The sequence below is a fragment of the Cervus elaphus genome, chromosome 13, assembly GCF_910594005.1.
Source record: "Cervus elaphus chromosome 13, mCerEla1.1, whole genome shotgun sequence".
NCBI classification, from domain to species: domain Eukaryota; kingdom Metazoa; phylum Chordata; class Mammalia; order Artiodactyla; family Cervidae; genus Cervus; species Cervus elaphus.
The window spans coordinates 68,509,227-68,521,469 of NC_057827.1; the positions used below are offsets into that span (position 1 = coordinate 68,509,227).

General features: G+C 63.6%; 1 protein-coding gene across 1 annotated transcript in view; it reads left to right on the top strand.

Annotated features, from left to right (window-relative positions):
* Positions 1-10,853, top strand: part of DYNC1H1 (dynein cytoplasmic 1 heavy chain 1) — a 62,292-nt gene extending 51,439 nt beyond the window's left edge. The window contains exons 55-78 of the mRNA XM_043921229.1: positions 88-300; positions 398-525; positions 1,965-2,118; positions 2,664-2,810; positions 2,905-3,055; positions 3,184-3,437; positions 3,518-3,652; positions 3,765-3,859; positions 3,969-4,143; positions 4,323-4,398; positions 5,026-5,186; positions 5,313-5,424; positions 5,534-5,594; positions 5,687-5,810; positions 5,904-6,017; positions 6,579-6,749; positions 6,832-7,049; positions 7,140-7,243; positions 8,503-8,714; positions 9,083-9,236; positions 9,602-9,744; positions 9,831-9,999; positions 10,135-10,262; positions 10,485-10,853. Coding sequence (XP_043777164.1) covers positions 88-300; positions 398-525; positions 1,965-2,118; positions 2,664-2,810; positions 2,905-3,055; positions 3,184-3,437; positions 3,518-3,652; positions 3,765-3,859; positions 3,969-4,143; positions 4,323-4,398; positions 5,026-5,186; positions 5,313-5,424; positions 5,534-5,594; positions 5,687-5,810; positions 5,904-6,017; positions 6,579-6,749; positions 6,832-7,049; positions 7,140-7,243; positions 8,503-8,714; positions 9,083-9,236; positions 9,602-9,744; positions 9,831-9,999; positions 10,135-10,262; positions 10,485-10,613 — 3,528 coding nt within the window. The 3' untranslated portion in view covers positions 10,614-10,853. The remainder of the gene's footprint in view (positions 1-87; positions 301-397; positions 526-1,964; positions 2,119-2,663; positions 2,811-2,904; positions 3,056-3,183; positions 3,438-3,517; positions 3,653-3,764; positions 3,860-3,968; positions 4,144-4,322; positions 4,399-5,025; positions 5,187-5,312; positions 5,425-5,533; positions 5,595-5,686; positions 5,811-5,903; positions 6,018-6,578; positions 6,750-6,831; positions 7,050-7,139; positions 7,244-8,502; positions 8,715-9,082; positions 9,237-9,601; positions 9,745-9,830; positions 10,000-10,134; positions 10,263-10,484) is intronic.
* The last annotated feature ends 1,390 nt before the right edge of the window (positions 10,854-12,243 follow it).

The following is a 12,243-nucleotide window of genomic DNA, read 5'->3' on the forward strand; positions in this document are numbered from 1 at the left end:
GACCCTATAGTTTATGGGGTCGCAAACAGTCAGACACGACTGAGCAACTTTCACTTCACTAACTAACCTGTTTGATATTCCTTTTAGGTGAACCGGAGCACAGCTCTTCTGAAGAGCTTGTCTGCTGAACGGGAACGGTGGGAGAAGACGAGTGAAACTTTCAAGAACCAGATGTCCACCATCGCCGGGGACTGTCTCCTGTCAGCCGCCTTTATCGCTTACGCAGGTTACTTCGACCAGCAGATGCGCCAGAACTTGTTTACCACCTGGTCCCACCACCTCCAGCAAGCCAACATCCAGGTAACTGTCTGCAGAGACGCTCAGAAGGCGGGGCCGCGTGAGGGTCGGTGGGCTCTCCGCGGCCTCACCGGAAGCCACGCCATCCACTCCCCCTCAGTTCCGCACAGACATCGCGAGGACCGAGTACCTCTCCAACGCCGACGAGCGTCTCCGCTGGCAGGCCAGCTCGCTCCCCGCGGACGACCTGTGCACGGAAAACGCCATCATGCTGAAGAGGTTCAACAGGTAACGTGCGCGTGCGCGGCGGGGGACAGCAGAGGTCTGTGGGCCGGGCTCCCACGTCCTTGGGAAGAGGTGAACAGAAGGTCGGCAGTGGGCCAGCACGCTTGCCTCTGACAGCGGACTGTGCACGGCTCGGTTTGTTCCTGTGTTGCGACTATCCTCACTGACCCTGCACGAGGGGCCCCCGTAACCCTGTGAAGTTGATGGGCGTGGCTCTGTGATGGGCGAACATTAAAACAGACCCTCTGTTAAAATATTGTAAGAGCTGAAAACGTCTAGCCGGAGTTAAGGGAAACTGCTGCCTGGTTTTGGCTTAAGGAGGCTGGAGTCAGAGGAGGAACAGGCCTGCCATGGAGGGGCCAACGGTGCCATCCACAGGCGCCCCAGGACTGAGCCTACACAGAGATCCCCTGCTGACCCTCCTCCGTGGCAGCTCCCAATCCCAGGCACCCTGGGGTTTCTTTCTGTTTTCAAAACTAAGCCCCAGCTTCTTGTCTCACCTTATCTGTACCTCTTGCTGTGTGCCGCTGCCCCGGGGTCCAGAGGAACCAACCCTCAGGTCTCAGAGGGTCTCGCTGGGGGCGCTGGCGGGCATGTCCACGCTATGTGTCCTGGTGGGTCACCTGCGCGAGAGTGCAGACTGCAGTGCCCGTCCCACAAAGCCTGCACGCGTGAGTGTTCATGAAGACAGTGTGTGTCTCCCCCCGGCCCCGGCAGGAAGCTGGGAGCCCTTCTTCCAGAGCCCCACACGAGGGTGGCTGCAGTGGATGGCAGGGCCGGCTGGGTGCACACACAGGAGAAGCCGGAGGCGGCGGGTTCTCACCACGCGCCCTGTGCTAGCCTCTGAGTTCTGGGCAATCACACACATGCGTTACAGTATTTTATTTATTTATTTATTTATTTATTTATTTTTTTAAGCCCCCCCTCGTTACAGTATTTTAAAACACCCGAACTGGCTGTGTGACCCTGGACAGAGGACATTCGCCCCTCTGTGGCTCGTCTCTTCCGTAAATAAGATGGGTGTAGTGATCACAGCTGTCTACAGGGTCCCCGTGAGTGCTGAGTGGAAGGGCCCGCACGCCTGCAGCTCGTGGGCCTGAGGGTCGGGGGTGCCAGTTCCTGCTCTCAGGAGTCTGCCCCGCGGGCCAGCGAATCCTCCCAGCCAGCCAAGCGCCTATGCTTGGCCTTCACAGAGCAGCGTCCTTGCCGCGGAGAGACTGCGCTTTGGCGGCAGCCGTTCTGAGCAGTCTGCTTGAGTCACTGCCCCCCACAGGAGGTCCTCAGAAGGAGGATTTTAGCACCAAGCCTTCGGTCACGTGCTCTCACCCGTAAACCTGGAGCCCACATCTGAGCCCAGGAGACCTCCCCACCACCCTGCCGGGCTCTGCCCGTCACGTCCTCGGGCTCCCCTGGCATCTGACCCGTCCTCTGCCCATCCCCAGGTACCCGCTGATCATCGACCCCTCGGGGCAGGCCACAGAGTTCATCATGAATGAGTACAAGGACCGGAAGATCACGCGGACCAGCTTCCTGGACGATGCCTTCAGGAAGAACCTGGAGAGTGCGCTGAGGTTCGGCAACCCCCTCCTGGTCCAGGTGTGTGTGCCTCTCCGCCGCCAGAGGGAAGGCCTTCGGGCTGTTAGTTATCTGCAAACGCAGTTGATTTGAGCCACGAGGTACAATGCTACCTTCTGAACTTTGTGAGAAAGGAGTTCCCTGGCAGTCCAGTGGTTAGGACTCGGAGCTTTCACTGCTGGGCTGTGGGTTCAGTCCCTGGTCGAGGACCTAAGATCCCACAGGCCGCGCAGCACAGCCCAAAAAGAGAAGAAAAAGCAGCGATAAAGCTGTGAGATAGCTCTGTAAAAACACAGCAGAAGCAGTGTTTGCTCTCTAACTCCACTTAGTCTGGACGGCCCCATCCCCTGGGGCTCTGAAACCTGTGCTGAGAGCAAGGCACAGAGCCCTTCACCTGCTGAAGTGGCCGTGGGCACCTAGCGGCCACGTGTCAGGCAGTGCGGGTCTGAATGGCTGGGTGGCTGCTGGGGAGGTGTATTTATCTGGAGTAGGAAGTCAGGTGAATGTGGATGGAAACACACTCTGTAAAACTCACTGTTGGCGACACCTCGCGTGTACACACGTAGGACGTGGAGAGCTACGACCCCGTTCTGAACCCAGTTCTGAACCGCGAAGTCCGGCGAACGGGCGGCAGAGTGCTGATCACCCTCGGCGACCAGGATATAGACTTGTCACCGTCCTTTGTGATCTTCCTGTCCACTCGCGACCCCACCGTAAGACCCAGGGCCCACCTCCATGGAGACGGGGCAGCGATGGGTAGGGCCAGGGATGTGACGACGCTGACCGGCCCGTCGCCCCTCTTGGCAGGTCGAGTTTCCCCCTGATCTCTGCTCCCGGGTGACCTTCGTCAACTTCACCGTCACCCGTAGCAGTCTGCAGAGCCAGTGTCTCAACGAAGTCCTCAAAGCAGAAAGACCCGACGTGGATGAGAAACGGTCTGACCTTCTGAAACTCCAAGGTACGGTTCCGGGTCCCTGGCTCTCCGTGTGGGTCGGGGCTGAGCTTCCCGAGGACGAGGTGCCCCGGGCCCGCGTCGCAGCCTCACGGCAGCACCAGGGTAAATTCTGCGCCTTCTGGTCCTTAAAGGGGAGTTTCAGCTGCGCCTGCGTCAGCTGGAGAAGTCTCTGCTGCAAGCTCTGAACGAGGTCAAGGGGCGCATCCTGGACGACGACACAATCATCACGACGCTGGAGAACCTCAAGAGGGAGGCCGCTGAGGTGACGAGGAAGGTGGAGGAGACGGACATCGTGATGCAGGAGGTGGAGACCGTGTCCCAGCAGTACCTGCCGCTGTCCACCGCTTGCAGCAGCATCTACTTCACCATGGAGTCCCTCAAGCAGGTGGGCGGGCCGCACCGGGCCGGGGGCTCCCCGCCCCCCCCCGCGCTCAGGCGCTCACGGCCCCCCTCCGCCCCCTGCAGATCCACTTCCTGTACCAGTACTCGCTGCAGTTCTTCCTGGACATCTACCACAACGTCCTGTACGAGAACCCCAACCTGAAGGGCGTCACCGACCACACGCAGCGCCTGTCCATCATCACCAAGGACCTCTTCCAGGTACAGCGAGGGCCGGCTGCCCCGGCGTGGGGGTGCGCCTGGGATGGGGGGCGGGGGTGCGCTCTCCAGGGACAGCAGCGTTCTGATGGCGCGCTACGCGCCTTGTCTCCAGGTGGCGTTCAACCGCGTGGCCCGAGGCATGCTGCACCAGGACCACATCACCTTCGCCATGCTGCTGGCCAGGATCAAGCTCAAGGGCACCGTCGGGTGAGTTGGCCACCCCAGCGCGTGTTCCCCCAGAGGACGCTGTTGTCTCAGTGACAGCAGACGGGACTCCCCACCGAGGCGCCCCAGCTGACAGCTGCCCCCCCTCCAGGGAGCCCACCTACGACGCCGAATTCCAGCACTTCCTGAGGGGGAAGGAGATCGTGCTGAGCGCAGGCTCGACACCCAAGATCCAGGGCCTGACCGGGGAGCAGGCCGAGGCCGTGGTGAGGCTGAGCTGCCTGCCCGCCTTCAAGGATCTGATCGCCAAGGTCCAGGCAGACGAGGTGAGGATCTTGTGAGCGTGCCTGGCGGGGAGCCGGCCTCCGCCAGGGAGTCGCCTGCCCTGTAAAGCCCGGAACGTCATGCTGCGTTCTCTCCCGTCAGACGTCTGACCCGTCAGTCTAACCGCTTTGCCCAGAGGTGGGCAGAGCCCATGGCGACGCGTCCTCTGTTGTCCCCACAGCAATTTGGCATCTGGCTGGACAGCAGTTCCCCCGAGCAGACCGTGCCGTACCTCTGGAGTGAGGAGAACCCCGCAAGTAAGCCCTCAGGGCCTGCCCCGTTGTGGCTGCTCTGAACCTGGGCGTGGAATGTGCTTTGCTGGCTGAACGCAGGGACAGGCCAGGGACAGAAAGTCACTGATGCCTGAGATTCGCATCTCAGTGCTAAAACCTGCGGGGGCAGCGTGGACATGGGAAAGCAAAAAATTCCCTGTTCCTATTGCAGCTCCTGCTGAAAGACCAACAGAGGACTAGCCGGAAGGTCTCTGCCCGGGCTTAGGTGTTAGGAGAGGGGGGCTGTTTCTGAGTGTGCGGCTCCGGGCTAGCCGGGCCCCAGGAGGGGGTAGCAGGGGCCGCATGGATACAGGTTGCCGGTGGCTGCCGGGTCTCTGGGGCTCTTCAGGGTCCTTCTCGAACGGGCACCGTGTGGTCATTCAGAGTCAGTAGCCGCCCGTCACCCATGGAAGGCCCCGGGCGGAGGTCTTGTCACAGCTGTGCCCAGAGGGTGCCGTGGTGAGGTGGGTGCTGGCGATTCTCGGGCAGAGAGGACGAGGGGGCGTCCTGATCTCTGGGGTGGTGTTTGTGGGGCAGGGGCCCGTGGCGGGGACAGCCAGGGGGCATCTCAGGCCTGTGCTGTCGCCAACCCTCCTCCCGGCCCCGTTCCAGCTCCCATCGGGCAGGCCATCCACCGCCTGCTCCTGATCCAGGCCTTCCGCCCCGACCGCCTGCTGGCCATGGCACACATGTTCGTGTCCACCAACCTCGGGGAGTCCTTCATGTCCATCATGGAGCAGCCGCTCGACCTGACCCACATCGTGGACACAGAGGTGCGCGCCAGCCCCGTGGGCTCTGAGCTGCCCGTCTGCACAAGCCCCCACAGGGCCCTCCCCGCCAACAGGTGCGCTGTTGGTGGGCCTCCCCCCCTCACCGAAGCCCGACTTCCCGGCCCGCAGGTCAAGCCGAACACGCCCGTCCTCATGTGCTCTGTGCCCGGGTACGACGCCAGCGGGCACGTGGAGGATCTTGCCGCCGAGCAGAACACGCAGATCACGTCCATCGCCATCGGTAAGGGCGGCCGGTCCGTCCCCTCCCCTCTCCGCCCTCCCTCCCCGGACATCACGGTGGGGCCCAGAGCCCAAGTCCGCCTGCTGACCCTCCAGCTGTGTGTTCCCAGGCTCCGCAGAAGGCTTTAACCAAGCAGACAAGGCGATAAACACAGCTGTGAAGTCGGGCAGGTAGGCTGGTCTGGTTTTGCTTTGAGACCCGAGTCCCCGAGGATTCCGGCCGGAGACGTGAAGTGAGGCCGCGGCCTTCTCCCTGCCCGCAGGTGGGTGATGCTGAAGAACGTCCACCTGGCCCCGGGCTGGCTGATGCAGCTGGAGAAGAAGCTGCACTCGCTGCAGCCGCACGCCTGCTTCCGGCTCTTCCTCACCATGGAGATCAACCCCAAGGTGCGGGGTTCAGGGCGCCGGCCTGGCCCCAGGGGGTGAGCGGGGCACGCGGAGCCGAGCGCTCACGGTGGGCGGGCCCCGTGTCCTCCGCAGGTGCCCGTGAACCTGCTCCGAGCGGGCCGCATCTTCGTGTTCGAGCCGCCCCCGGGCGTCAAGGCCAACATGCTGAGGACCTTCAGCAGCATCCCCGTGTCTCGGATATGCAAGGTGAGCGCCGCAGAGCCTGCTGTCGGGCTGGGGTGCAGGGCTGCACGGCTGTCTGGGCGCCAAGCAGAGGCCAGGGCTTGTGGGTGGGAGGAGGGGGTCGTGGCAGGAATTTTGCATCACAGGACTTCCCTGGAGGCCCAGTGGCCAAGAGTCTGCACTTCTTCTGCAGGGGACCTGGGCCCAGTCCCTGGTCAGAGAGCTAAAATCCCACATGCTGCACAACGTGGCCTTAAAAAAAAGTTTATATCAATTCTGTTTCTTAAGTGCTATTTTGGGCCATAATCCACCCTTTCTGCCATTTTTAGAAACTTGTCTTCTATGTACTCTGTCGGCTGTATAACTTAGCTTAGCAGTGTAATCAGGAGCACGTCTTTATTAAGAAAACTGAGGGGTGTTCTCTTAGCAACACCATTCGCATTGATGACTGAGGTCAGGCTGGTCCCAGCGCGAGTACGTGCAGAGCGCTTTTTGAGACCTTGATTGCAGCAAGCCCTGGACTGTCTTCTTAGTTAGAGCAGGCCTGCGTCCCGGTGACCCTGTGCTTGCTAACTCCCCGCCTAGTCTCCCAACGAGCGCGCCCGCCTGTACTTCCTGCTGGCCTGGTTCCACGCCATCATCCAGGAGCGCTTACGATACGCGCCCCTGGGCTGGTCGAAGAAGTACGAGTTTGGGGAGTCTGACCTGCGGTCGGCCTGCGACACGGTGGACACGTGGCTGGACGACACAGCCAAGGCAAGCGCGGGCCGTGCCGTGGGAGGGGGACCTGTGAGGAGGGCGCCTCCATCCCAGCCGTGACCTGCCTCTCCTCCTGCAGGGGAGACAGAACATCTCGCCAGACAAGATTCCCTGGTCCGCGCTCAAGACCCTGATGGCCCAGTCCATCTATGGCGGCCGGGTGGACAATGAGTTCGACCAGCGTCTGCTCAACACCTTCCTGGAGCGCCTGTTCACCACCCGGAGTTTCGACAGCGAGTTCAAGCTGGCCTGCAAGGTGGACGGGCACAAAGACATCCAGATGCCGGACGGCATCAGGTGCGCGTCCGCCCCACCACACGGGCCGGGGGCCGGGGCTCCGGGCACTTCCCCCACAGGAACGTGTTAACCGACGTGCTGCTCTTCCAGGCGAGAGGAGTTCGTGCAGTGGGTGGAGCTGCTCCCCGACACGCAGACGCCCTCCTGGCTGGGCCTGCCCAACAACGCCGAGAAGGTTCTCCTCACCACACAGGGTGGGTACCCCGGCCCGCTGGCCGGCCGGGCACTCCTCCTCCAACCACCCCCCGGGAGGCAGGGAAACCCTCGGCCCAGGCCAGGCCTGTTCTGCAGCCTCTGTTCTGGGACACAGGCCCGGTAGCGAGTATGTAGGGTCTGGAGATTGTATTTAGGTTTCTGTCTTGGCCTCAGAAGTGATGTCATCTTTCCTCCTGTTCAAATTTTTTTTTTTTTAAGTTCTTAGCATTAAGTGACATCTTAGAACTATTAGTCTGTTTCTGGAATATACTTTTATTAGAACTTCAAGACTAGTCAAGAGATCATCTAACGCAGTGGTTCTTATAAGTGTGGTCCCTGGACCAACAGCCTCAGACTGACTGCAGCTTTAGAGACGCAGGTCCTCGGGCCCCCCACCCCGGCATCAGAACTGTGGGTGCTGGGACACTCGGGTGTGAGAACCGCTCTGACCCAGGCTTCTCTTTGTGGGCGAAGACCGACGTGCCCAAAGCCACGCAGCTGGGTAGCAGCTCGATTCATCTCTATAACGAGGACCCATCACTGTGGGGCCCACCTCCGGCCTGAGGACCACCGTGACGCGAGCCTCTCGCTGTGGGGTCGAGGTGGTGGGCCCCACGGTGACCACGAGGGAGGTGGGGTTGTCTGCGGTTGAGTCGTGGTTTAGTCGGGACACAGAGGAGGCTCTGAGACGGGGGCTGGGTGGGCGCCCTCAGTACGGAAGTGTGCGCTGAGAGCACGCAGGGTGCTGACTGCAGCACTGCCTGCCGGGAGCAGCCGCGGGGTCCCCTCGGCACCACAGTGAGGGTGTCTGAGCCCAGGCAAGCCGGGGCTCTGCAGAGACGCTCACCCCCAGGCCTGTGCAGGAGGCCCCGGGCTAACGGTGCCCAAGGTCATGTGTCCCACCTGGAGGCCGTGAGGTTTGAGCCCCAGGGGACAGCTCAGCGCTGGGCTCGGAGGGCGCGCTCTCTGGGGCCGGGACCCTGGGCGCCGGCCGAGCCCGGGGCGCTCAGGAGGCTGCCTGCTCCCCGATGACAGTGGACACCTGGGTCTTGGAGCTGCCTCTGGTGTCCGCGCGCAGCCTCTGCTGCGGCCCTGGCAGTCGTGACCCCACCTGTGGTGCTGGGCCTTCTCCCCACCCGCCCATCCTTGGTGCCGTAGGAACAGGGGCCCGCGGGACACCTCACAGGCGCAGTGTCCCCCCGTAGACGCAGGGAGGCCTCCGGCTCAGCCTGTCCTCTGCGCCCCCGCCCCCGCCCAGGTGTGGACATGATCAGCAAGATGCTGAAGATGCAGATGCTGGAGGACGAGGACGACCTGGCCTACGCGGAGACGGAGAAGAAGGCGCGGCCCGACTCCTCGTCCGACGGGCGCCCCGCCTGGATGCGGACGCTGCACACCACCGCCTCCAACTGGCTGCAGCTCATCCCGCAGACGCTCAGCCACCTGAAGCGCACCGTGGAGAACATCAAGGTGCCGCGCCCCGCCTCGTGTTGGGGCTCGGGGCAGTCCTCGCAGGGGGGCCGGGCCGGTTGAGGTCAGCGCTGTCTCGGGGCAGCTATGCGCCTGGGCCTGGCCGGAGGGCTCGGCTTGGAACGCCCGAGAGTGGAGGTGGTCAGTGACCCTCCGGGACGCAGGGGTGCCTCCCCCTCTTCACGGGGTGGTCTGGAGCTGCTGTGGTCAGGTGCCCACAGCTTCACGCCAGGTCTGGTTCAAGGTCGAGTTCCGGCGATGCTGTGAACCCGGGCTCCCCAAGGCCGAGTTACTTCCGGTTCCCTCCCTCTTCCCTGACCCCCCTCCCCGCTCCACTCCAGCCTTCTGTTCTCTTCCAACGACCGTAGGATCCTCTGTTCCGATTCTTTGAGAGAGAAGTGAAGATGGGCGCCAAGTTGCTGCAGGACGTGCGCCAGGACCTTGCCGACGTCGTGCAGGTGTGCGAAGGCAGGAAGAAGCAGACCAACTACCTCCGCACACTCATCAACGAGCTGGTGAAAGGTGGGCCGCGGGGGGCGCCCGGGAGCTCCGCGGGGCAGCCCGGCATCGCCCCAGACCTCCCCTCCCCCGGGCCCACACTCGAGGACCTGGCCCTGCTGCCTCACTGAGTCTCTGCCAAGGCCTCGCCTCGCCTCCCGCAGTCCCGAGTTCGAGGAGCGAGGGCGGGCCGGGCAGGACCTCAGGCGTCTCCGTCGGCTCGGGAGCCTGACCTGGCCGCACCGCCGGGGAGGGGGTGTCTGCAGCTGCGGTTCCTCGGGGCGGTGGTGCTCCCACACTCACTCCCTCGGGGGTCACATGCACGGGGGCCCCCCGCCGCGCTCGGCGGGGGACTGTGGGCGCTGACGCCGGCCGGGCCCTCCCTGCAGGGATCCTGCCTCGGAGCTGGTCGCACTACACGGTGCCCGCCGGCATGACCGTCATCCAGTGGGTCTCCGACTTCAGCGAGCGGGTCAAGCAGCTGCAGAACATCTCACAGGCGGCCGCCTCCGGGGGCGCCAAGGAGCTGAAGGTGAGGGCGGCTCCCCAAGGCCGAGGCGGGCCTGGGCGGGGGCCCTCGGGTGGGGGGTTGGCCTTCACGCCCCGCTCTCCCCACAGAACATCCACGTGTGCCTGGGTGGCCTGTTCGTGCCCGAGGCCTACATCACCGCCACCCGGCAGTACGTGGCCCAGGCCAACAGCTGGTCCCTGGAGGAGCTCTGCCTGGAGGTGAACGTCACCACCTCCCAGAGCGCCACGCTGGACGCCTGCAGCTTCGGGGTCACCGGTGAGCGGGGGCGCCCTGTCCCCAACCTGTGGCTCAGCCACCGCCCCTCACGGGCTGCCTGCTAGAGGTGCCCCCAGGCCATGCCCGCACAGCGGGGGCCCCCGGGGTCCTGACAGCCCCTCCCCACCCCCATAGGCCTGAAGCTCCAAGGGGCCACGTGCGGCAACAACAAGCTGTCGCTCTCCAACGCCATCTCCACCATCCTGCCCCTGACGCAGCTGCGCTGGGTCAAGCAGACAAACGCAGAGAAGAAGGCTAACGTGGTGAGTGCCCCCTTCCCTCCTCTGGGCATGCCCACTGTGCCCTAGGGCTGTGTCCCCGCCGTGCCCCCCTGCCCCCAGGGGGACTCAGCATCGCTTCCTTCTCTGGTGGAGACACTCTTCCTTCTCGGGTGGAGACCCCCCTCCCCAGGGGGACTCAGCATCGCTTCCTTCTCGGGTGGAGCCCCTCCCCTCGCACAGCCAGCACCCCCGCCTTCCTCGCAGGTGACCCTGCCCGTCTACCTGAACTTCACCCGCGCCGACCTCATCTTCACAGTCGACTTCGAAATTGCCACCAAGGAGGACCCACGCAGCTTCTACGAGCGCGGCGTGGCCGTCCTCTGCACCGAGTGAGACTGCCTTTTCTAGTCCCCTTTGTGTAACAGTAAAATTAATATTTAATGTTTATTCATTATTAAAACGTACTGAAGGTTCATTGTTAAAAGTATACGGACTTGTCAAGGGAACGTCGGTGCGAGGCTGGAAGCTGCAGGAAGCGGAAAGAAGCCGGACGGTTGGGAGGGACCCAGGGCCGCGGTTCTGAGGGCCGAGGCAGGGCTTGTTTTATGAAATAAAACACTAAGCATGACGCGGCTCCGGCCTCTCGTCTCGTCTCTGGCTCCTGGGGACAGCTGGGAGCCCGCGGCCTCCCGTGGAACGGGTTCCCAGCGTGTTCGGAGACCCAGGAGCTCCCGGCTGGCTGGGTGACCGGCCGGGTGCTGGCACCCTGCGATAAAGACCTGCTCGTCCTGCCGGCGGGAAGCAAGCTGGGCTCTTGAGGAACAGCCTGAGGCCCCACGGCATTGCCTTTCTAGCCCGGCCCCCACCCCAGACGTCCTGGGGCTGCAGGGCCAGAGCCGCCCACCTGGCTCCACGACGCGTGCTCTGGGGTCCCTCGGGGGGCCGAGCGCCGTCCAGAGCTGTGTTCGGCTGAAAGTGGGGGCCCATTTTGAATGCTTTCCTCTGAGCCAACAAGTAGGGCTTTTTAGCTTCTCTTCCGTCACCCAGAGCGTCTAGCAGCGCCCCGGTCTCTCACCCAGAAGCTGGTACCACCGAGGAGAGCCCCTGGAAAGCCCGCTGCGGGCGCCGGGCCCCGCCTGATGCTCCCACGCCCACCCCGTTTACGGTGCAGGTCCCGACACGGGCCCGCTGGTGCCAGGCAGGGATTCCGGGTGCAGGAGGACTGCCGTCCTCGATGGCCCGAAGGCCTGGCTGGGGAGGAGGGGCAGCTGCCAGGGGCAGAAGCCGCTGCAGCCGCCAGACCCTGGTGCCCAAGTGTCCTGGGGTGGGTTTAGGGCACCGCAGGCCCAGGACTGAGCTCCCCGTCGGGAGTCCACGTGGACCCCACCAGGAGTGCCTGGGGCCCCTACTTGCTGCCTCCCAGCCTCACCCTGACGTGAGCTCAGTCCCCTTGGACCCCATTTAGGTCACTCCTCACCTGCCTTTGGGGCGGGTCAGGCTGGACAGCAGGCAGGGCTGGCAGAGGGGGTCCAGAAGGGACCTGGGGGAGGGCAGACAGCACTTCCTGGGCACCACTGCCCACCCAGTGCCCTGGAGGAGCCTCGGGGGGGCCCCCCGGCCAGGAGGGACAAGACCACGTGCCTCACCTCAGTGGACACCCCTTTATGGGGACCGTGTGCTCCTGGGCAGCGAACACAGCAAGGGGGGTGCCAATCCTCCCTGCCAGGAAGGTCCTAAAAGGCTCCATGAGAAAAAGCACCTCCACACCCAGGTATCACCCCACTGGGGCCACGATCGCAGGACCCCACGCTCAGCAGACCCCGTCCCCAGGGGAGACACAACCGGAGAAGCGGATGGGACGACCCTGGGGCTGCTGGGAGAATCCCTCCTGCGGCCTTGCCTCCACCCCCACTGAACGCCCCCCCGTGTTGCAGCTGTTCTCAGCGACCCCGGGAGCCGAGCCCTGCAGAGGCAGCCGCGCGTGAGGAGCTCTGGGGTAAACAGTCACAGCCAGAACGGACGG